This window comes from Cervus elaphus, chromosome 10 (assembly GCF_910594005.1).
Source record: "Cervus elaphus chromosome 10, mCerEla1.1, whole genome shotgun sequence".
Lineage (NCBI taxonomy): Eukaryota > Metazoa > Chordata > Mammalia > Artiodactyla > Cervidae > Cervus > Cervus elaphus.
The window spans coordinates 48,025,253-48,050,780 of NC_057824.1; the positions used below are offsets into that span (position 1 = coordinate 48,025,253).

At 43.6% G+C, this 25,528-nt stretch overlaps 1 protein-coding gene across 1 annotated transcript; it reads right to left on the bottom strand.

Moving 5' to 3' along the window:
- Nucleotides 1-296: 296 nt before the first annotated feature.
- On the bottom strand, nucleotides 297-24,332 carry YWHAG (tyrosine 3-monooxygenase/tryptophan 5-monooxygenase activation protein gamma). Its single transcript, XM_043915029.1, has 2 exons — nucleotides 24,025-24,332; nucleotides 297-3,694 (listed from the first exon to the last, which is right to left on the bottom strand). The coding sequence occupies exons 1-2, from the start codon at nucleotides 24,109-24,111 to the stop codon at nucleotides 3,038-3,040; spliced, it is 744 nt and encodes a 247-aa protein (XP_043770964.1). The 5' UTR covers nucleotides 24,112-24,332; the 3' UTR covers nucleotides 297-3,037.
- Between the last annotated feature and the right edge of the window lie 1,196 nt (nucleotides 24,333-25,528).

Genomic DNA, 25,528 nt, shown 5'->3' on the forward strand with positions numbered 1-25,528 from the left:
GAGCTTGGAAGTTTAATACTCATTCACCTGAGAATCAAAAGAGCCATGATTCAAACTTAGGGTTCATTTCCTAAGAGAAACGATGGAGCCCCAAAAGGCGCGATCCTTTTTCAAGGTCAGTAAACCCAGGTCTGATTCCCAGACTTGGGCACTTTCCAATATACACCGTTTCGCCCCTCCCCCCATGCAACCGCCTTCTTTGAGTGGTGAAGGGGGGAGAAACACCCAGGTCCAATCAAACCTTCGAAAGCAAAGGAAAATTTCAACTCGTGAAATAAAGCTCAGCAGCACTGACATCAGATCTGTAAGTTTATTTGCTCAATGTACGACAGCTACATGACGACTCACATTCATGATATTCCATCACTGAGGAAAACTGCTAAGAATGGTCCGTGTGCGAAAGAATTCCTTAGAGAAACACGGAGTTGGAAAAAAAATAACCACTGATTAGACCTTAGAAATAGTTCACTGCATAACATGACAAAAAGCACAAAGGCTCATTCAGAGAACATATTCGGTGTTCTCCTACACTGTAATAGTTATAATTTCACCATGACAAACACCAGACATTAAGATTAAGCTAACACTGGTGTTTCTTTTGCTCCCCCCCCAAAAAAACAAAATGTATAACTGCATGTCACTATAGCAACATCCAAAACAGATCAATTTGTTACGATCACTATTTGGTAGAGCAAACTTTACCCCCAAAAGGAAAAAATTAAATTAAAAAAACTTTAAAAAATTTGAAGACTTAATTTTTTTTTTGTCATAGGAATACATAACACCTACAGTATAAGTTAATAAATTTCAAGCTACTGTATAGAAATACAACACTAGCATGCACAATATTGTATCAATAGAGTAATGGAGGAGTAATCATTTCACTGGAGAGACAGTATCATAGGCAAGTGCATTTCTTTAAAAATAAAGAAAAGAAAAGAAACCATTCAAGCTGCTTAAATATCAAGTCTCCCATTCCCTCTTCATTTTTTTTTAAGCCCTCAGATGTGGTTTTTATCTTGCATTATTCTAAAAAGCAGCCAGAGCCAAAGCTGAAATTTAAAAGAAAAATAGGTTTTGTAATTCCAGTAAATCATTTCCAAATGCTACAAGGGAAGGACACAACACTGCTCACTGGACATGAAGATAAAATTAAGGAAAGTCCCACCTACCTCCCCCCCTCCCTGCCCCCAATCTCTTCCCATCCATGGCATTGACCTTAGGCCCCTACCAGGGCGCAGAAGCTATAAAGCTCTTTTCTCTTAGTTCTTCTGGCAGGCTCGGTTAACTGGGACTCGCTCTCAAGTACAAGGAGGGGCCTTCTAAGGAAAGTCACGCTGGGCAGACTGTGCCAGGCGACAGGGCATCGTCACTCGTCTATCTTCCCTGTCACCTGGATCCTGGTCACTGTGTGCGTTTCACAACCGGAAGCTCCATTTTGGTTTTAACAAAAGCAACTGTCAGGTTTTCCCTCAATTATGACTCACTCCTCTGCCTGCCTAAATAAAACAAAGAAACAAATCTGGTGTCGTTACCTATCTCGGCAGTTCATGCTATTACTTGTAAAAAAGGCTAAACGCACATGCAACAGGTCGTGTTTTCAGAAAGACTTGTCCAAAATGACAACAAAGGACCTAAGGCAGATGGAAACAAACTTGTGGAAAGAGCATGGTTGTTTCCCTCAATTCTAAAACGTACAAAGATGGCACAATCCAATTTCCAACTTCTATATTTTCATTAAAAAGAAAAAAAATATGAAAAAAATTGTGGTCAAATAGGAGTTAAGGGTTTATTATCTGATAATGATGCTGTTTTATGTTCCTACAACGATTCTTTGGGGAAGGAGTGTTTTCACGGAGGAAAAACAGATACACGAGGTTCCCAAAACTGGACAGAATGTTCATGGAGAGAGCTCTTCCTTCAGGATTTTTCTACCAGTAAGCTCCTAGCACCTGAATTTTCACACACTGCACCACGAACTTTCTCACAATGACCACCAGCTCCTACAACCCAACAGCTTTCCCACCCGTCCGTGTGCATGCTCTGGGGGCACAAGGTACCATGAGGAAGACCCAAGAGAGGAGACAGACGGCAGTGCCGCCCGAGGGAGCTGTGGCAACTGAAAAAAACCCAGCACTTCTCGGGAAATATCAGCACAATGAATGACATACAGACCTGAATTTTCTCTAGTTTTGTGGTGTTCAATGTTTCTATTAAAGTGATTAATCGTTTGTTGTGGTGGATTTAAGAAGAAAGGACAAAAATCCCACAGCCACCTGCCAAGCACCTATTAACCAAAACCTAACAAGTAGTTCTGATTCTCCTCAGGCAAGCCTGTTGGCCTAGGAGACAGACAACAGCAAAACCGACCTGGATAAGGCTGAACAAGGATGTAAGAGCCAAAATAAAGAAAAACACACAATCAATGGCTTGATGTTAACATATGGCTGTAATGTAGAAATACTGTAAACTGCAATTTAGTGTTAATACTGTCAACTAACCTGAAAACTGGCGTGGCCTAAACCATAAACAGACCTTACGTTCTACCAGCCTGGGATTTTAATATTCCACGTCTGCTAAGAGTACACCCTGAAAAACAAAATGCACAGCTAAAACAGATGAGCTAGGAAGTACCCAAAACTTAAAAGACGAGAGCGTATGTACATAAAAATCCTTACTGGAACCACAGAACTTATTGAATGAGGGCCATTCCGTTTTAAGTTTTCTTCTCATCTTAAAACCCTATTTTCTAGCAATAAGTTAAATTAAAGACAGCTCCACTTGCATTAATCTACAGAACAGTCCATATGCCAGTGTGAGGCTGCTATTCCAAAACCAGCACAGCTAGCCTGACTTTCCACTAGTGGTATTTTGGCAAAAATGTCAAAAGAGGCGATCAAAGACAGGACAGGTCGTGGGTTTCTCCCTAGGAAGGTCATCCCTCCCTTTCCCTCCCCCACCCGACCCCCGACTCATGGGAAAAAAATAAAGACTGCAGTAGTAGCATCAGCGTGCGCTGCCAGTCCACCTGGGGGCCTTAATTGTTGCCTTCACCGCCGTCATCGTCTTGCTGGTCGCTCGTCCAGAGCGTGAGGTTGTCACGGAGCAGCTGCATGATCAGCGTGGAGTCCTTGTAGGAGTCCTCGTTGAGGGTGTCGAGCTCGGCGATGGCGTCGTCGAAGGCGGTCTTGGCCAAGTGGCAGGCTTGCTCCGGGGCGTTCTGGATCTCGTAGTAGAAGACGGAGTAGTTAAGGGCCAGGCCTAATCTAATGGGGTGAGTGGGCTGCATGTGCTCCTTGCTGATCTCGTGGGCTTCGCTGTAGGCCTTCTCGGATGACTCCACGACGGTTGCCCTCTTCTCGCCGGTGGCAACTTCAGCCAGGTAGCGGTAGTAGTCCCCCTTCATCTTCAGGTAAAACACTTTGCTTTCATACTGGGTCTCGCTGCAATTCTTGATCAGGTAGTTATCCAGCAGGCTCAGCACATCCTGACATACAGCCTCCAACTCCTTCTCTATTTTTTCACGGTAAGCACGGACCATCTCTATTTTCTTCTCGTTACCATCAGCAGATGTCTTCTGCTCGATGCTACTGATAACCCTCCAGGAAGAACGGCGTGCCCCGACTACATTCTTGTAAGCCACAGAGAGAAGGTTTCTTTCTTCATTGGACAGTGGCTCATTCAGCTCTGTCACCTATTGAAGAGGAAAGAAGAAAGAGCTATTATGGTACAGGTGATGGCAAGTTGGGCTAATCGTTATCTTTTATGCTACTAAAACGCAAAGAGATGGATCAGCTGATTAAAGTCATCAACACACAGACATTAGGCTGTGTGAGTCCATGGGAGGGAGATGGAGAGGGAATGAGCAGCAAAGAAGGGGAAAAACCACAGCTGGCTCAATGGTGCACGAAGCCCCTGCTTCCTCCCTAGAGGAGGACACACGTGCTCAGCTGTTTCCGGAAAGAACTCGCAAGTCTAATGCTTAGATGAAAAGCCAAATTTTGATCTAAATTACAAACGTCAACAGTTCTCTTGAGGAACATTACATACACGCCAATGCCAGGGATTTTAATTAGAGGTGGCTTTTATACCTCATCAATTTGTTTGTCTGAAACAAAAAACAGAATGACAGCTTCCTCCTACTCTTGCTCTATCTGGCAAACATGAGTCCCATCTCTTTTGGGTGAGGGTATCTTGCATAATTGCTAAGAAGAGAGTCACCGTCAAGTTGACTTTGAGAAACACAAGCTTTCTCTGCTCTTAAGAAGATATAAATTCCAGGCACGGGCCTGACACTGATCACGGAGATATTAATGCAACTTGGGGGAACACGTGTTTTAGTGTTTGAATACAATTAGCAACAAGATGAAGAGAGGAGCAAAGTACTTCTGAGCTGAGGTGGCCAACAGGAATTAATGCTTCTTTCAACCGAGCATTTCTAAAGGGTCTCCATCGTCCCAAACACTAAGAGCCTTGAGCAAACCAAAGCGACAGCACATCTATGTTGCGTATTTCTATGACTACCAAACAACTGCATGTAATAAAGAAATTAGATCAAATGACTAAAACTACCTTTACTTAAGTTATATTACCTGATTTCTGTGATTGTCAGAGCCATACACTTTTAGATGTCTGACAACCATACGAAACAGAAAAGGATCGGGCTCTTACTGCTCTTACCTCTTTCTTCTCCCTCTTCTGGGGTCACATTTTTACTTGTCTGGTTGACTACCACACCCAAACCGGTACATGCACAGTCACTGGCAGTATCAGAAAGCCCAGACCATGAGCTCTTTCCTCAGATTTTCAACACAGAAGCTGCTTCCCTTCCCTCATCCTCTCAGGTACCTGCACTCTAGTGGTAACCTGTTAATTGCAAGCAACATCTGCTCTTTGTTCTGCCTCTGCCTAAAGCATTTACCAGTGTTCCTGCCTGGAAAATACTTAACACAAGAACCAGGTTCTATCTTCTGTGAAGTCCTGCCCAGCCCCACTCCTCCCACTCCCAGTTAAACTGGCTACTCTCTGTTCACCGTGCAGATTACAGCATCCACGTAACGTTCTATTACTGCCAGATATGAAAGGCAGTGGGACAGAGTCCACAAAGATATGCTGGGCTGGGATTCCAGGAGACTTGCCTGGTGTATGGATCACTTACATGTGGTATACATATTCCTCTTTTATAAAGGAAGGCGTTGAGTGGGAGGCGGTTATGCTTAATGAAACTGGTCATGTGACTGAAATAGTTCCTCTCAGAACTAAGGCTTCCCTGGTGGCTCAGACAGTAGAGAATCTGCCTGCGATGCAGGAGACCCAGGTTCAATCCCAGGATCGGGAAGATCCCCTGGAGATGGAAAAGGCAACCCGCTCCACTCCACTATTCTTGCCTGGGAAATCCCATAGACGGAGGAGCCTGGAGGGCTACCATCCATGGGGTCACAAAGAGCTGGACACAACTGAGCAATTAACACACTCAGAATTAAATCAGAATGTAAACCAGACTTAGGTTTATATGCTTTGCTTACTAATTCTCACAACATCTGGCCAATAATACATACTCAACTACTTCCTAAACTTAAGGTTTTCTTATGTTGCCTTTTTTTATGCATTACTGAATCCCCACTCTAATGTGAGAGTGCAAACGGCAGCTCTAGCAGAGGCGGCTGAGGGGAGACAGATCCACTCTGAGGGACAAGGTTTTGGTACCTAAGCAGTTAAAGTGCAGTGTCCTAACCACTGGACCGCCAGGGAATTCCCGTGGGCAATTCCTTTTGAGAACACCCTGAACAATGTCCTTCACTTTAATTCTCCATGTAGGAGGCCTCTACATTTCTTTCGTCCCCCAATCTATCTTCCCTTATCAAGTATCTCTTCTCCTTTCCAGGTGATTCTCTAGTCCTTAGCTCCCTTATGTCACTTCCTTTCCATGAACTTTAGTATCACATAGCCTGGAGTAACTCCCCAGACTGGCTTTCCAACAGGCTGCGGCCTCTGTAGGCCTGAGCCCTGCACACCATAGGCCACCCACCCATAGTCACTGAATGTGCAGATACTGCAGACTAGCCGCCTCTAGTGTAACCTGAGAACTGCCTCCAATGCAAGCCCCAGTGCCTAAGGTCACTGGGGTCGGGTTCAGGCCTTTCCCCTAAATCATGCTGTCCTTATTTCAAGAGCCAGCAACTATTTAAAGTCCCAGTGACCTCACCAGTTCTCTATACCGTTAAGTCTTGCTCCGGGGCTGCGGAGCCCAAAGCTAGCCATTTGCACTTATGTAACGTTTGTCCAGTTGCCTCAAACAAACTGGAACATGAAGATTATGAAATGCCAGCATCACCTTTAGATACAGTAACTCAACCACATTTGGAACATACCCAGATGTGCTCTGCTACTGCAAAAGTAAGTCAGAGGGGAAAACCTTTAACACTTAAAAAAAGTCTGCTCAAAGGCACTAAGATGTCTCTAAAAACCTTAAATCAGGGGTTTGTTTTTTTTTTAAATCCTTAAGATCAAAATAACTTGTATGAGAGGTAATCTGTGATTTTTATTTAAAATAGAGATCCCAGTCATACTAGTTTCAAAAGTCAAGATAACTTTTAAGATAAAAAAAATTATTCACATAGTGTCCTAAAAAGGTTTAACCAAGACAGAATGAGTTTTCAGTGTGGGAGGGGTGTGAGATGTATATCATTTGGAAAGGAAGGTAGTGTTTTTCAAAACAGTCACTGAACTGTTTCTAAGAACAGACCATTTGCATATATGGTTCCCCAAACATACTGTCATGGCTACTGGAAAACATGGACAGTTTGTGAATTCTCCAGTTTTACATTCTGTTTAAAAATAAAATTAAGGTTTCTCTTCTCAACTCCTATGATACCAGCTCAAGTTCAAGTTTCTTTTAGTGAGTTAAAGACAGTTTTTAGCAGAAAGGTTAGAAAAATCTGTTATTCACACCAACAGTTTAAGAAACAGAACGCCCCAAATCCCAGCTGCTAAGGCATCAAGACATTAATTAGTATGAACTGTTCTCCCCTAACAGTTTATGAGGGGAGAAACCTTCTCTCCCTAAGATTAGCAACCCTTGAGGTTCTTGGAAAGTTACTTAGATGACTTTCTGACCCCTATGCTCTTGGAGCACCAAGTCATTCACAATTCTTCAACTTATCTATCGAGAACCTTAAACTGTAATGAATGCAACTTGGAATGTTTAAACTCCTTAAGTAATACTTCAATTAAGCTTACTTTACTTAAAATATGAAAAAAAGGATTCCTAGGGCAGCGAAACTATTCTGCATGATTTTAATACTCCAATGGCCAATACAGGTAATCACACACTTTAAAAAAAAAAAAATGCCCAGACAGTGTTAACACCAAGACTCAGCCTCATGGGAAACCACGCGTCTGGGCAGTAATGATGAGTCGGTGCAGGCCCGCAAGTGGTTAACAGATGCATTCCTCGGGGACGCTGACCGCTGGGGAGGGTTGTGCATGGAGGGAGCGGGCAGAGGGCATATGGGACCGCTGTGTCTTCCTGTGTGACCCTAAACTGCTTTAAAAAATAGTCTATTAAAAAATAGATCTATTAAAAAAAAATATATATATATATATATATATATATAATCTATTAGTAGACACCAGCTATCACATTTGGCCCCCTCAAGCATTTTTGGTCCTCCTGTGTTTGGAGTGCTATCACCTCAAAGGGCCAAGAGGCTACGGAAAGGGTAAATGAACACACTACACCACAAATAAAGGAAAAACACCAGAAGGTACAAGACAAGCATCAGTGTCCATGTTGTCTATATTCTGTGCACACAGCAAAATAACCCACTGCAAGGAAATGCGACCCTGCTCTGCGTGCATACAGTTAACCATATATTCTAGAGACTATCTGCTGGTTTAGTCGCTAAGTCGTGTCCGACTCTTGCGACCCCATGGACTGTAGCCTGCCAGGCTCCTCTGTCCACAGGATTTACCAGGCAAGAATACTGGAGTGGATTGCCATTTCCTTCTCCAAGGGATCTTCCTGACCCAGGAATCGAACCGAGGTCTCCTGCATTGCAGGCAGATTCTTTACCGACTGAGCTATGGGGGAAGCCCAGAGACGACCTACTGAATATCAAATTAAAATTTTTGAAAACAATCTGAAGTTCATGTCGTGCATATCCAGACAACACGCCTTCAACTTGAAGTTCAGTGTGCGCAAAAAAGGAGTTAACACAACAGGCAACAGGCTTGAGATTGCTATCTTTAGAAAGGTCTGCTTGCGAAGCTGACCCTTGGCTAGCATTTGAGAACTAGGATTCTGGAAGGGTTCCCACTACCCCTGATTAAGAATGGCCCACTGGCCCTAAAAAGTTTGTCCAAACAATGTGTTCCTTCCAGAAGTCTTGAATTTGGTATGTGCAAGGCAGAAAGTGCTCTGCGAACACTCCTTAGTAAGACCTCTGGGAACTGAGTTTCTAATGAGCTTCCTTCCCAGTAGACATTTCACACACACAGTCCACCTGAGTCTCCAGGGAGAGAAGACTCTTAGACCCGGCTTACTCTCATCTTTACTCCAAGCACCTTTCCTCTTTGCTGATTTAGCTTTGCATCCTTCCACTGTAATAAATCAGTCAAGAGTATGGCTCTGGGACTTCCCTTGCAGTCCAGTGGTTAAGAATCTGCCCTGCAATGCAGGGGACTTGGGTTCAAACCCTAGTCAGGGAACTAAGATCCCACATGCTAAGGAGCAACTAAGCCCATTCGCCACAACTAGAGAATCTGTGTGCCACAATTAAAGATCCTGCGTGACCAAAGATCCTGCGTGCTTCAACTAAGACGAAACACAGCCAAATAAATAAATAACTTTTTTTTTTTTTTAAAGGTAAGGCTCTATATACTGAGTCCTGGCAAACCACTGAACAGGGAGGGAGCCTTAGGGACGTCAACACCTATTCATTCTGGGAAACTTGGTAACATGTCACTTAAGGTCTGATGACAAGAAAAATACAGTTAAAGGCCACTGCTTACCAGATAACTCACCAAGCATTCACCAAGCACCGAGCATGCGTCACATCACACCTCACTGTGCCAAAGACAGAACATTTGTGAGATGCCCTCAAGGTGCTAGTTCAGGAGGAGGAAACACACATGTATTCACTTTAGATCACCAGTCACAGAGACACTCTCAAGGCAGCCAAACTCTGCCTGAGAAACTCATTCGCTAGGCTTTTAAAAGCCAGCAGCAAGGATCATGGATAAAAATTGTGCTGCAGGGAAACATTCCAGGAAGAGGAACGTCCCAGAAGAGTCAGGGAACTTCCATGGCATATTCAGGGTTGAGCTCAAGGCCTCAGCAATGAGGAGAGCTGCCAGGTACCACGTTCTCCTCCCAACGACCCTGACGTGGTGCACCGTACACTCGACAGATGTGATGCAGGGCAATGAGCAGACTTTCCCCATAACATCAGTCCACTGACAGACAGCAGGTCCCTAGTCTCTGATGATGTAAACCTTGCAACGTATCAGAGAAAGAACTAGTTTCTCCAACACAGGCAACACCCTGTTTTACTGCACTTCACAGCACTGCGGCTTGTGGAGACTGAAGGTTTGGGGCAGCCCTGTTTTGTCAGACTGATGGCTAACAACTTAACTATAAAGTACTTTTTTAATACCAAGAACCTACTGTACAGCACAGGGAACTACACTCAATATCTTATAATAACCTGCAATGGAAAAGAACCTAAAAAATAAATATATATACACACACACACATATATATAAACTGAATCATTTTGCTGTACTCTTGAAACTAACACAACACTGTAAATTAACTATACTTCAGTAAAAAAGATGTACTTTAAGACATGCTACTGCTGGGAACTCCCCTGGCGGTTCAGTGGTTAGGACTCCATGCTTTTACTGACAAGGGCCCAGGTTTGATCCAACTAAGATTCCACAATCCGCACACAGTGCGACCAAAGACAAAAGGAAAAAACCTCACCCACTTCCTAAAAGGAATTCAAAACCAATCAATAATAGAAAAATGAGCAAAATAATATATATATACACAACCCAAAGTCTTCATTCTGTGAGTGTTAAGTTTCCTCCAATCAGACTGGCGAAACTCAGCATTTTGACGGCTGACCGTGAAGGCTGGCGGCGCGGACACAGGCACTGCCACCACCCACTGCCGGGTGTCGTAACCAGTGCAAGCCTCAGGGAGGGCAGTTTGGAACCTGTCAAAACTGAATACCAAAAAGCCTTCCGACTCTGCCATTCCATTTCCAGAAACCGACTCACTGTGTCATTTCTAACAGCTAGACTCTGGGACCACGTAAATGGTGGTCAGCGGGACTCTGGTTTATGAACATCCATACAAGGGGATTCTAGGTAGTCATTTTAAAAGTATTTGTATATTCTCACTCTATCTCTAGAAAGGTTTCTAGATATTTCTCTATCACTGAAAACAGAGTGGCTGAGAGGCAGTCAAAGTTGATGAGATTCAATTTTTGACCTGTTACCAGTAGTTACCTATTCAAACAAAACCTCTCCATAATTTACTCAGTTAATCACATTTACCAAACTTTTTCAAACCAAGTTAAAAAAAAACAAAAACCTTAAAGCCAACAATTTTATATAAGCAAGTTTACTAATGTAATAAACTACTAACTCAAGCCCACATCTGCTGCTTTGCACTCACCACCTCACTTCTAGCAAGAATACCTTTAAAAATAAACTTAGTTGCATAAAAGTCTCTCATTATATCTTTACACAGATTAGGACTGATACATAGTAGCATATATACCACAGATTTTCAGCCCTGTTTCATTGAACTAATCACTAATTCTAATATTTTCCCAGTTTATTCACTACCTAATCTTATGATTCCCAAATACCACTTATATTTGTGCAAGGATATCTGCTGCAAAAACAGGGACAGTATTATTAATACTATAATGTGCATCTTCGTTTCGTTCTGAGTTTAATGGAATACTTTCAGGGTTTCATTCTTAAATCTCGACTCTTTGTTTAAACGATATTTAAGAAATACTCATATATTCTGTATTTTTCTAAGTAACTTTTGTAGTATCAGAAATGAGTTCTTTGACCAAAATTATAATTCCTCTTTGGTCCTCCAGATAACTCTTTATGATTCAGTATTGTTATTTCCATTGTAAAGCATAGAAAATTAAGGTTCAGAGCCAAAGAATGGAACCCAAGTCCCATGGCTTAAAATCTCATATGCTTTCCACTACATGACCAGTTCTTAACCAAGGAGGAGCTTCTTGTAAAATACTCTCCTAGTAGCCCTAACCCTCAAAGACTCAGTACTGCATGGGATCCACACACGTCTTTCTCCAGGTGAAGAAGAGCAGGTCAACGTTCCTCAGAATGTTGAGTTACCACATGACTCAGTCATTCCACTCCTAGGGATACACAAAAGAAATGTCCAAGTGTTAACAGTGCCAAGGTAGAAAAAACCCTGCTCCGAGTCATCGACACCCAGACCCAGGTCTCAGTCTTCCTCACACTACACACTCTTCTGCTCTCATGTTTTTCCTACCACCCAAAAAGCACTTCCAGAACTCATTAAGAAAAATTTTCTGTAAGTCATCCTTTAAGTCCTAATTCAAATACTGCACTTACTTCCTAAAGCCTGAAAAATGCACAGGCAGAACCAATTACTGCTTACTGTTAGAAGGTTCACCATGCACTTGTTATACTGCTTATTTCTCGTGCCTCAGGGTGTAACCCTATACCTTTTTTTTCTCCCCAAAAGACTAAAGTCCTTGAGAGCAGGCAGTACCCTGCACTCATCAGTGAATCACCACGGTACCTGGTCACTCCCAGTGTTTGCTAAGTGACAGGAATCTAACAGGACGGATCCAGCCTGGACGGACTGCATAAACGGCCCACAGAACTCCTTCCAACTGTGTGTGTGTGCACGCTTAGTTGCTCAGTCTGTCCGACTCTTTGTGACCCCATGGACTGCAGCCTGCCAGGCTCCTGTCCATGGGGATTCTCCAGGCAAGAACACTGGGGTGGGTTGCCATGCCCTCCTCCAGGGATCTTCTCACCCCAGGGATCGAACCCAGGGCTGCCACACTGCAGATGGATTCTTTACCATCTGAGCCACCAGGGAAGCCCAACTCTGTGTAGAGCCCCCTCCTTTTAAGTATGACTTTGAGGCTCCTTACATCAAGAACAAGAATGTACTTCACCCCTATCATCTGAACTTGATTGTGCGACTTGGTCAGTGGAGCATTAGCAAGTATGAGGCAAACAAAGGCCTAAAAAGTGCTTGTGAATCGGGGCTCGCTGCCGGGAACCAGGCCAAGGAAGCCTGGTTCACCTGGAGACGAGAGACCATGTGAAGAGGCCTCAGCCTCTCCTCAGTTCCTGTGGCCCCGCAGGAACCCCCAACAGACCCCAACTACCTGGCCAGTCCACAGAACTGAGACAAATAAGAAACATCTGTTTCAGGTAGTTTGATTCAAACAAAAACTTAACTAATATTAAGCTGGCTATTGTTAGATGCCACCAGCACCAAATACGATAACAGTTGAATTTTAGGGTCAAGGTACAGGACTTGAAGCAAAAACAAGGCCACTTCATTAGCCCAGATTCCACCCATTGCTCCAGTCTGATCTCACTTTTCAACAACTGGGACATAAGCCAAAGCTCTGCAGCACGCCATTTAACCCCACACGTCAGGAAACAGATATGCTATGCTCCAGCACACCCTTGGCTAGCAGTCAAATAACCCTATTCTAAAAATTAGCTCAATCAAAATTAGCTTAACAGGTTTTTATATATACAAGCCCATACTGACTCCCTCACAATCATCTCCTCTTTCATGCCTTTTCTTTGCTTCTCAGATTTCTCCCGGAATCAATGTCATGTTCCCTTTCTTTGGGATTGTTGACTTGTGTCCAGACCTCTGGCCGACTTCCTTATCAAGGCTATTCCTTCATATTAATTATAAACAACAGTTTGCTTTGATCTAATCAATTCTGACAACTTATCCTCAAACCACACCTTTGAACTCATTCACAACCATTCATTTTTTTTTTTTTTCATTTTTAAAACTGTTTTATATTGGATTAAAGTTAATTTACTATGCTGTGTTATTTGCAGGTACACAGCGAAGGGATCCAGTTGTACACATACACATATCCATCCTTTTCAGACTCTTTTCCCATAGAGGTTATTACAGAATACGCAGTTCCCTGTGCTACAGGCTAGGTCCTTGTCGGTTATCTATTTTGTACGTAGTAGTGTGTATATGTTAATCCCAAACTCCTAAGTTACCCCCCCCCCCCCCCCCCCCCCCCCCGACAACCATCACCTTTGAAATCAAACTCCTGGGAGTCCCCTGGCGGTCCAGTGGTTAGGAATCCCTGGTCAGGGAACTGAGATCCTGCAAGCCATGTGGCACAGCCAAAAATAAATAAATAAGAAAATCAAACTCCTATCCTATCCTCCAATATTACCAGGCCTCACTCCCACCGATTAGATTTGCTCTTGAACACTCTCCTTTTTCTTTCAGCCCCTTCCCTTTAGGCTTTATTTCTTCCTTGTGGCAGATCCATCAAATCAAATTATTTCTGCATGAATATCAACCTTCCTGTCCTGCTGCTGCACCATCCCTAAATCCTCAATCAATACAACCACCCAGCCTGCTTTCTACTCTTACACCCAAAACAGAGGGGAGAGGAGAGGATGGAGAGAGACTAACGAAAAAAGCCAGATTGTAGTCACTACGAATTAAGGCTTTTTGTAAAACCTCAAGCTGAGCCCCTTTCCTGTACTTTCCCATTAATATGTAGTCCAAGTTCAGGTTTACAATAAGTAAATGATCTCTTTTAATTACATCTCCTGCTTCCTGCAACATCAAGTTTCTGAAAACAAGTCTAACTTGTTACCATTTCTCCACCTTTCATTCACTCCTCAGCCCATTATTACTGTTACAACTGTCTTCCGACTTCACACATCCCGTGTTCTCCTCTTAAGTTCATCTTAGATCTTGCTCCAGGCACTACAGAAGAGTGATTCCCTAGGGTTCACATTTTGACTCTGACTCTCCATTCTGCCTGGATGACCGTATTGTGCCTGGTTTTCACTAGCATGGATTCATAGGAGATTCCCACTAGAATGTCAGTTCTATGAGGGCAGGTCCGAGACTAGTCTGGTCATTAGTGGTTCCTAAGTATTTGCTTCCTTAGTGAAGGAGTAATAAGTAAATCTGGGCACTTAACCTGCGCCGTGCACTCTTCTAAGGGCTTTTCCTGAGTTAACGTGTAGCCGTGATGTCTCTACTGACCGCCATTTAAAGGTTTCCTCAAATACAGCACGACAGCAACTGACTTCATCTTCTCCATCACTTCTCCTTCCTCCTCCTCCTCTCTCCAGCCATCAAATTCTCTCTCCGATCTGCCCTCACTGTCCTTGCCCTGGTCCTCATCCTTTTAGACTAGACCCTGCAATATTTATCAGTCTTGGCCCACTCTCCTCCTATTCAATTTCCACACTGCTGCCAAGGCTCTCAACAAACCAAAAATGGGATGAGGATCCCTTCCTGCCGAAAATCCTTCAATGACTGTCCACAGCCTAAGAAAAATCCAAACTCTGTAAGGCCCTTCGTGAACCGGCCCCTCTCTGGACTCATTTCCTAACATTCTCTCAGGGCAACCAAGAGTGAGGGCATGAATCATGCAGCAGATTCAGCTGTCTGTACATTCTGAACCTGAGCAATGCCACACCCTCTGCCTGGACACTCCTGCCTCCAATCTTCTCCCCTCCACACCCCCACCACGCCCATACCCACACCCCTACCTCTGCTATCCTTTCCAGGAAACCTCCCCTGACACCCAGGGTGACTTCAGTTGTCCTCCGACTCCACAGCTCTGGGCTGTCCTTCTCTTCCTGGGTGTTGAATATTCCCACCCACAGATGTTCAATAATCCCCCCTCACAGCTGTCTCTCCCCTGGGTGATTTCTGGATCAGTCCCTTTCACTTCTCCCACTGTCTAGAGCATCTACAAAACATTCAAGTTAACATTATTTTCTTCCTTTCATCTTCACTTAAATCCCCTCAAAACATGGTTTCCAAAAAAAAAACACCAACATGTTTCCACACTCCTGCTTGTGAATTCCACACAAGACAGTATTACTTTTGATGAACAAAAAAGTCACAACTTCCTCCCATTTCTTTCAAGTGAGCGATACTCTTCCATTCAGCCTAAGTGGCATCTTTTCCTTCTGGTCAATATCTGTAAGACTCCAATGGCAAAACCATGGTACTTATCTCCTTATGCTAAAAATTACAAGTTCTCCTTTGGTAAATGATACTTAAAACATACCCAGATCATGGGACCAACTATTTTCTAAAAGAAACCAAGTTACACTCATATGCAGTCTTAGGGCTCACATTTGTTAATGATAAATACATTCACATTTATCTTAGGGCTGTCCTAAAGAAGTTTGTTCTGTATTTAAAATCTAGACTAAGCAACAACCCTCTCAGGGACAACTAAATGGAAAAGCATTAAATATACAGCAGTTTGAAAGAATTCCAAAGCTTCTGCAAACAATGGAACATTGACTAAAAGTTAATGAAATCAGGTCATTGAGACAACAGCTAAAAGATCAGCGGTACCCATGTATACACCTTACCTATGACTCCTTTTTGAAAACTAAAAAACGTTTTAAAGAGGCTGAGATTGAGGAAAAAAAGACGTTAAACTCAAGCCTTAAGCAAATTAAACATTTCCACCTATAAAATGGGAGCATCACTTTTATAGAACTGTTGTGAAATTAAATGGGGAAAAATACAGCCCAAGTGACAGTAAATGTTCAATTATATTGGAATATTTTTATCTAAGTGTGTAACTTAAAATATTTTTGTCTTCTCAAAAAGACCATAGTCAGTGTAGAGCACTACAGAACAGATGTGAAAAAAGTCATACCAAAAAGTGCACTAGGTTTTCCACTGTGGACCAGCTGCTTAGTTTAACGCATCAACATTTCAGGGTAGTGCTATGCCGTAACAAATTATAGTACTGATGTGATTTTCACAACAGGTCTAAACACTTGCTAAAAAACTGGTCTTAATCAGCCTTTATTAAAAAGTTTAGGGGAGGGGGAGAAAAAAAAAAAAGTTTATTATGTGTATATACAGCCAGCCAGATTAGGAAGAGAAAACCATGACCAAAATGCAAGAGTACCATAAATCCAAAGTAAGGAGTGATAGTATGTTTTATGGAATCTACGTGCTAAACATAATTCTAAGTAATACCAACAGAAACGTATTTTATGCAAGTTTTAAACTTCAATCCGCTACTATAGCTGCTTGAAGTTTTTACCATCTTGTTTTTCCTTCCTCAATAAATGAGTCTAGTTCCAAAAATCTAGCCTTTTTCTCCATGACTTTCAAATGGTAAAAAAATAAAAAGGCAGTACACTCACCCATTATTATTGATGTCATTAAATTGATCAACTCCATACTTCTGAGCACGGATTCAAACTCAGGATGGCTGGGCCCAGACAGCTAATGTATGTCCTATCTATTTTTACCTATTCACACATACAACCAGTAGTATGCTGACTTTAAGGCAAAAGTGATTTTTTAAAAATGCTTGGCAAGCAACGAGATGGAACAAAAAGCAAAACTTGTTTACCCACATTGTTCTCAACAAATCAACTGGGTTTTAGCGCTCCTATCGAATTGGTGGGGCTATCGAATTGGTGGCTCAGTAAACAACCTGCCTGCTAATAAAGCAGGAAATGTAGGGTTTGATCCCTAGGTAGGGAAGATCCCCTGGAAGAGGGCATGGCAACCCACTCCAGTATTCTTGCCTGGGAAATCCCATGGACAGAGGACCCTGGCGGGCTATGGTGCAGGGGGTTGCCAAAGAGTTGGACACAACTTAGGGGCTAAACAACAATAGAGTTGGTGATAACGGTCACAACTGAGAAAAGGTATATGCCTCTCTTGTCCCCTTCCCAAAAAAGGCAATCGAAAAGAAGTCCTGTAATGAGAGAAGCCTTCTGTAAACCCACAGCCACAGCATCCTCCTTCCTCCACCCACTCAAGACCCATCGAGCCTTTTCCTCCTCCTCCTGAGCAAAGCCTGATGGGAAGCAGTGCTTTGGATGTCAACCGAAGAGAAACACTCCTCTGAAAATCAAGGAAAAACTTCATCTGCCATCTGGATTAAATGCTTTAAGCAAGAAACTACACTCTTTGAGGTTGCCAAAGTTGAATGTAAAGCGATCTTGTCGGTAACTGGAACATTTGCGGGAAATAAGGGGTAATTTTAGGTCAATAAAAAGCCATCATGCAAGATGGTAAATACCAAGGGAACCAGAAAGTAGTGAAGTATACAGATGGATGATTGGCCAATATGCTGACAAATGGTGAAATTGGTTATATGGGGTTATATCATGCTATTATCTTTATTTTGCATATAAAGTCCCCATATTATTTTTATTTTTTCAACTTCTTTTTTAAAGGCACTCATTCCATCCATCCTCACGAAAGCAGAAAAAGGGAGGCTTGCAGCACATAAGCGAGCAGTTAAGTTTCCCATTTCAACTTTATTTTTCTTTTTGGAGCCAAAAGGGCAATAGAATATCCTTGACCTTTGAACCATCTGTATGTAATATCTAGCTCAACAATTACATCTTCCAAAACTTTTGAGATAAATACCAGTACTGGTGACGGTTTCAAGTTCCTTAAAAATTCTCAGCTGTTCTTGCAACAATTCCACTTTTGGGTCTCTGTCCTAATACGCAATCTGTGTTGAAAGCTTTAGCCACAAAGATACTCATGGCAATATCTCTAAATTTAGAAACAGCCTAAATGCTAAACAAAAAAATACTTAAAATTATGACACATCCACAGGTTTGTTCAGCTATTAAAAATACTGATTAACAGAAGAAAATACCTTGAAACATCAAGGGAAAAATGAAAGGTACAAAACCCTGTAGAAAGACAGCATGGGAATATCCCTGGCATATGGATTATGGTGATACTTGTCATTCTCTCCCAAATTTTCTAGTATCCTAAAGGCCAGACATTTTGTCATCAGTTGTCAGTTTCAATGATGACAGCCTTCCAACAACCAGACTCCCTCAGAAGATCACAGCATCCCCAAATTCAAGCTGGACATACTCATCCAGCTTTCCTTGTCTCAGAATGCTATTCTGCTGTTCTTATCCCATCCTGGTTAATGCTCCTCGTCCTTGTGGATTGGGTCATTTCCAACCTACTTAAAAAAATAAAATAAAAAATCCAGGGTCTGAAAGTCTGTTTTTATTACACAGATGTAGTGAGACAGTCCAGAGATGAGTCATACGTGAAGCGCAGAGTATGATTTGAAAAGAACATCTATCCGCGGCTCTAGCCATGCCAGACAGGCCCTCAGGTAAGAATGAATGTCCTGGCGGGAGTGTGGGATTGGCTTGCAGGTTTCCATGCCGGGCCTCTGCTGCGAAGACATACTCGTTGGCTACTTCACCTTAGGCCCTCACAAAAGGAGCACTGTGCTAAACAGAATGGCACTGGATTGCAACCACCAGTCGAAAAATTTTAAGCTGATTTTGACATCCTTTAAGTACCGGCGCTCACAGGCAACTTTTCCCCTAGATCTTGGTTAACTGAATATGGCAGCTTAAGTGTCGTATTAATAACTCCTTTCAGAAAGCTCAAGAGGTTTGAAATGATCTCTCTTCAAAACAAACCTGTGTTTTTCAAAGCGTTCCTCCTGTTACCTCTTAGCCTTCTCTCACGTCTCACACCGCCACAGCTGCTCTTCACACTCGGCAGTGGGGAGGGGGGAAGAGGGATTCCTCCCGCACCACCGTCATTGATGTTCAGCTGCCCACTGCCGTCACTGTCAGAGTCCCAGCCCTGGTACCCCTCTTCTAGTAACAGAATTTTTAAGAGGGAAAAGCTGCCACTACACCTGGATCCTGCTCACCAAGTCTGGCTTTACACCTCTCCAAAAATAAGACACTGCTACAAAGATTAAGACCAGTGAGTCTACTAGGATTTTTTTTTTTATATCTTGTATGTAAGAACACTCTCATTTCTATCTACCAATTCACAACCCAACTAAAGCTATGCACCCCATTAACAGTGTTCAACTTAGGTAAAGGAACAATCTACCTCTTAGGACACTCTTCCAAGTAATATGCTGACAAAAATTTGGTTTAGACTTATTCAGTTCTTTCAAAAGAGAGGGAGAGGGAATTCCCTGGTGGTCCAGTGGCTAAGACTCTGCGCTCCTGATACAGGGGGGCTGGGTTCGATCCCTGGTCAGGGAACTAGATCCCACATGCCACAACTAAGACTCTATGCAGCCAAATGAATAAAAATAAATGTTTAAAAAAAAAAAAAAAAAAGAGAGGGAGAGAGAAAAAAAAAGACTAGTCTTAAAAGATTTACAGATTTTTATTGTTTCTGCAAAATCATGGAACCAATCCAATGTAACCACTTATTTAAAATTAAAGCTCTCCTTTGGGAATTTTTGTTGATTGCTCTTCCTGTAACTATTTTTCCCCCTAAATTAGTAAGATCAAAATTTCAAGGATCTCTGCAAGTGCCAATCTAAAGTAAGATAACAGGGTTTGGTACTAAACCAAATCTAATACCTAAAAGGGAATTTGGGGAAGAAAAATGGTTATAAGCAGAAAGACCATAAGGCAGCTCATGTTGGTATACCGATTTTATAACCTAGAAAGACAATATGGGTGCCCCATAATCACAGTTGTTGAGTCTAACAAAAAGAGCTTAGAAAATAAGACAAAAGAGAAGACAATGGCTTATATATGACTTTTTTCTCTATTAAACGTATATAGGGCCTTTGACCACTTTTCTTCCTCATCTCATGGAATCTGGGAGGAACACAGAAATAATCAGGTGCCCTGCCAGATAAAAGGGTTAGGGCTGATCATATCAGAGGCAAAAACATTGTTCCTGGCTGCCTCAAAAGCACCAAAACAGTGTATTTATGGGAAGCCCATGCGTGAACAGCTCCTGACTCTCAGCACTGCAGGAACCGCCACCACACAGCAGGGCAAGCGTGTCTAACAAAGTCAGTCAGTCTTGGGGTGGAAAATGAGTGATCATAAGAACACCAGCATAACTCCTATCATCTCCAAAGAGTTAATAATAGTTTGCTCTGATTTCAGGTAATCTATTCTTATTTGGGTGAGCATCACACAGTTTTTAAGCCCTGGAACTTTTAAAATGGAAATACAAACCAAGCCAAAAGAAGTCCCCCCCCTTCTTTTTTTTTTTTCAATTTATGCTGAAAAGGTTCAGATGTTAGAAAACAAAGACAAAGGGATACTGATTACCACTGGCTGTGAGCACTTCATTACTGACACATTCCTGAATCAGTAATCATGTGCTGAAATCCAGCCAGCTATAGCCAACCATGGTCACTTCTTAAAAATCATTTTTCCCTTTTCTAGAGTGCTACTGAATAGTACACTTGAAAATGGTTCGTTTATGCTGTGACTGCTACCTCAACAAAAAAGACTCAAATCATTTCCTCCACTCTTTTTAATAATTTAATTAGAGTTTGGTTTAATAAATAAATAAGGCTTCCTCCAAGTACCAGAGGATGAAATCCTCCCAGGGTCTGTAGTTATTTCATCTAATGAACTGGAATGAAGATGCACATTCAGCAACATCTATCATCTCGATAAGAATTAAAAAAAAAAAAAAAAACCCATATGAAATTGTTTAAATAATTAGAAAAGGCACTTAGTAGTCATTTCAGTTATTGGGAAGGTGAACATAAAAAGCCAACTGTTATCTGTATTCTTCCACTCCAAAGAGAACAATTGAAGCCACATGACTTCGATTATAATAATGGCTGGCAGAACTCCACAAAGAGTCTACAGAGGTGTCATTACTCCATTAGTGATAATGGCTATTGATCTAGCCTCCTGGAAGAGCTGGCAGAAAAAACAGAATATTTAACATAGTTTAAAAAAAAAGTTTTTTAAAAGTATATTAAAAAAAAAGTATATAGATTCTGCTAGAAAGTAATTTTTACATAATTAGGATAGACTTTTGCCACTAATGCCCCCCTGCCGCCAACACACCAGAGTAAATATGTTTATCCCAGTTACTTCAACATTAGTTGCCTAGAACCTTTTCTCCCCACCCCCTCCAAAGGCAAATACCAGTAGCCTACTTAGAATATTAACTTCTCAAGAGGCTGTTAAAATCCAAAGGAGAAGTCAGTATTGTCTAACAAGTAGGAAATATCTAGGTGTTCAGTTCTTTTTACATACAAGTTTACACATTTGTCTTAAAAGACTAAACTTCCTTCTTTCCTCTTTTTCAAGATACTCACGTATTATTTCTATCTTGGTCGCACACCTATAACTATCACAGGCCCTGTTAATTACTAGGGTACCTTCACTAGATAGGAATAAATTTCACCACACTAGCATCTGGATGAGTTCAACCTCAGGAAAGAACTCACTTAAGTGGCAGGACTGAGTATTTTCTTTTTATCTTCCTGTATTTTCCAAATTCTGTGGTGACTTATATAAACAAAGAAACAAGTCTTAAAGTTACTTTTTTAAAGCATCTACATTTTTTATTTAATCGTCCAACTTTTTCCAAGTAGGTGTTGACCCATTTTACAGATGAGAAAAGGAAGGTCAGAAGTAAAACCAATGTCTCAAAATCACTAGTGAACAGGTTTGTTTTGAAAAAGGTCTGCTTTATTTTATAAAACTGTTTTCTTTCCTCCATATACCATTAAGGAGCATAAGCACAGCGAGTTTTCCAGATCTCAAGCTGAAGTGTTCTGTAGGGATTCTCATTCCCTATCGTTCACTGAAAATGCCCCAGTAGGAAGTCGTAATCTTTTTTAAGGTTTCTATTAAAACCTGCCAAGTTAATAATTTGCAATAAACCCACATATACCCCTACACTATGAGCATAAAACATATTCTTGTTTTTAAAATTTCCATCTCTAGTCCTTCAATGCCCAAGGTTATTACTGAGATGAATGTTTAAAAACATGACTGTATCTTAAAACTTTCCAGAAAACTGGAAATAGGAAAGGTGAACGGGCATATCCAGAGATCCCTGGTGTGCCTGTGCCAGGATAAAGGACATTCTTCTTTGGAGGACCAATTCTCATCTGGCGGAAGAGGAAGTGCTCAATTCCACCTGGCTTATCTGCTAATTTCTGCATTACCCTGGACAAATGCCATTTGCATACTCCCTACCAGCCCTGAGGTGCATTGCAGCCTCTGTGTCATTGTGTGTGACATCACTGGGTTGCTATGGATATAGGTGCGAGGTCACTCGCTTTCCTGTGAAACTAGAAATATGGAAAAATTAGAAGAGTCTAAATAACGTGAACTAAAGATACTGATATCCATTGAAGTGCAATTTGTCATTTGCGCCTTATAAAAACAGCGAGTGTGACAATATATTAATACAGCAATGCTCCCAATTTCAGAACCAATCCTTTCTTAATGAGATAAAAATCTTCTTAGCTAATGTAGCCGGTTTAAATGTAAAGGCATCAGCCTTGTCATTTCCTGTGAACCAGTAAAGTTATTCGAGAATTAATTAATCTGTAATGCCTGTACCGCTTCATTAAAGAGGTTTCATGTGCAAGGTACACTCCTGTATCCGCTGCACACTGGAGATGCATTTTAAAACCTTTGTTACATAAGGCAGGAAGTCAGATATTAACATAGTGAGAGACTGAAATCATTAGATAATTTTCTGTGTTTCATTTACTAATGCTCAATACGTCCCCCTCCTCTAATATCAAACTGGTTGACCGCCCATCAGATAAATGTAGCATTACTGACAAAATGGTGCAATACAGGCAGGAATCTGCAAAATGCGACAACTGGAGATCAGTATTCTTTTCATCAGCATTGAGGATGCGCTAGCTTTTTTTTAAGCTTCAGATGTGTCTAACAAAACAAATTAATAAAAAAAAAGACTTTTTCCCCTTTAAAATAACTCCTCCCCAGCCTCCACCCAGTCTAGGCTCTCTGCAATATGACAAATGCAGAATCTTCTGGAATGACTTGATACTGCCTCCCACCACCGCTTTGTTTGCAATATCAGATTAGAGAGAATATTTTTTTTCAACTTAAAGGAATTTCAACAGATGTGTGCCTGTATTTAAAAAAGAAACAGCATACGTCACAAATTGAACCAGACGGCTAAATTCACAACCTTTATTTTAGAGACAATACCTACCCTTTCAATTCGAGCACAGTAAGAAAAAAATGGAGATGACATATTGAGAACAATCAATGAAAACGCTAGCGAGACAAACGTGCCCCCCTTCCTAAAGGCAAGAAGACGGTTTACTTTGGGGAATGGTGAGAGGGGAGCCTTTTGTTAAGAAAAACGTGAGCAAGGTTTCGATTTTGCACCATTGAGCCCAGGTTTTCAGGAGAACCTTCATTTTTTCTCGAGGAGGCTCTAAAGGATCTGTCTGCAGAAGGCAGTGGGAACATTTGGGGAGTGGGGTGGGGGGGGCGGGGGGGAGTATTAGAAAGCCCGGAGACCTGCTGAGTGAATGGGAAAGGCGCCGCCCAGACACCAGGGAGAAAAGAGGAACCGCATCCATGCGGTCCCCCGCCCCCACATGCCCAGGCTGTGGGAGGAGGGGGAAGTGGGGCACAAAGGATGCGCACGGCCCCCCGCTCACGTCCCCCAGCCGACCCGGAGGCGCGGCGGCCGGAGACCCCGCTCCCGAGACCAGCCCCGAAAAGACCCCGCCCCAGCCCCGGCGCGCGGGGAGGGCCGAGGCGGCCGCACCGCCGGCCCTAGGGGACGCTCGGGGAGAGGCCGCGTCACACACCTGGTCCTCAGCGCTCTCGGGACCCTCCCCAGCCCCCTCAGGGGCTTCCAGACCTGCAGTTGCCGACGGGAAACTAGTCCCCGGGCCGCGCCCGCGAAGGCCCGCGTCCGCGAAGGGGCTGGGGCGAGGCGGGGGGGGGGGGGGGGGGGGGAGGGGAGGGAAAACTCACGTTCTTCATGGCCGCGGCCATGTCGTCGTAGCGCTCCGCCTGCTCCGCCAGCCGGGCTTTCTGCACCAGTTGCTCGCGGTCCACCATCTTCACGGGCTGGGTCGGGCCGGACGAGGATGATCCGGGGCGGCCTAGAGGGCTCGGAGGGCGGCTGCGGCGCGGCTGGAGCCCGTGTGCCGGAGGGACCGACCCACACGAGACGCGAGCGGCTAGAGGCGACGGGCGCTGAGGCTGCGACTCGAGCTGCGACCGCGGGACCGGGCGCGAGGCGGCTGCGGCGGCTGTGCGTGCCGCGGGCGGACAACCCCCTGCGGCCCCGCCCACGCCGCGTGACGCAGCCTGCCCCGCCCACCAGCCCGCGCGCGGCCCCCACCCCGGCCCCGCCCCGGCCCCTTCCGTTTCTCGGGTTTCCACTCCCAGGCTCAGCTCGCCACCGCCTCCCGGGTATCCCGTTCTTCCCCTGTGCCCCTCGACAAGCCCCGTGCTTCACTTCACCCGGCTCACTGCGCCCTTGCTTCTCCAGACGACCTCCAACCCCCCCGACCTGCAGACCCCAGCCCTGCCAGGCCCCCCGACGCGTGGGCCCCTGGGAGTTGTAGTTCACCCTGGGATGGGGTGATATGTTGAGCAGATCAAGGACAAAGGGGCAGTCAAGACTACATCTCCCAGTGGTCATAGCGGGCAGATGAAGGAGGATTGAGGAGGAGGTGAGGGGTGGGGTGGGGTGGGGGAGGGGGAGGTCTAATTCCGCGGCTACTGGGGACCCCTGGCGGGGACTAAGGCTGCCCGAGTCCGAGCGAGTGCTGATTCACGGCCCCGCCCCATATTCCCCGGAAAATTACTGGGGGAGGGGGCCAGGGCCTCAGCCCCGGACCTTGTTTCCGAGATAAAACAGCAGGCCCCCGGGAGACTGGGAAGATGGGACGCATTCACTATTGATCCAAACTGTCTGGGTGGTACCCACTTCAGAGATGGTTGAATTAAAAGAGCCAAACGTTGGGGGGACTGCCACCCTCCCCCACAAGGTTCCATGTCTCCTTCCCCGCCTTGAGGTTCTTGGACCTGACAGGTGGAAATGTGGAAAGACAGATACTGGCCAGGCACTCTGGTTAATATACGGAAAGAATGCAGCTGTTTGCAGCCTGACCCCTGGGGAGCCCTTTCTTCCTCTCCAGGGTGGAGTGTTAAAGATTCAATTCAGTTATCAGAGCCAATGGATGCTTACCACTGGGTTGTGTCTGGGGGTTGACCAACACTTCTCTCCCCGCGTAGGATATACACGCTGGGGTCTGGCTGACTAATTCTTGCTTACATGCTTCCCTTTTTTGACATTCCATGTAGCTCACATACCCCAAAATTTTGAGTGCACATTTTATTTATTCGGTACTTATCTGTTGAGCACCTACTATGTTCCAAGCACTGTTCTAAGCAATGCGGTACAGCAAATTCTGCCCAAGAAAATAGGCTAAATAAAGATAATGTGTAGAGTACATTAGAAAATTAT

Bases quoted from the DNA above. Each gene is read 5' to 3' on its own strand.
- YWHAG (XM_043915029.1), bottom strand. From the start codon at position 24,111: ATGGTGGACCGCGAGCAACTGGTGCAGAAAGCCCGGCTGGCGGAGCAG. The intron at 3,695-24,024 runs GTGAGTTTTCCC...CCTCTTCAATAG, and splicing joins TGGCCGCGGCCATGAAGAAC to GTGACAGAGCTGAATGAGCC.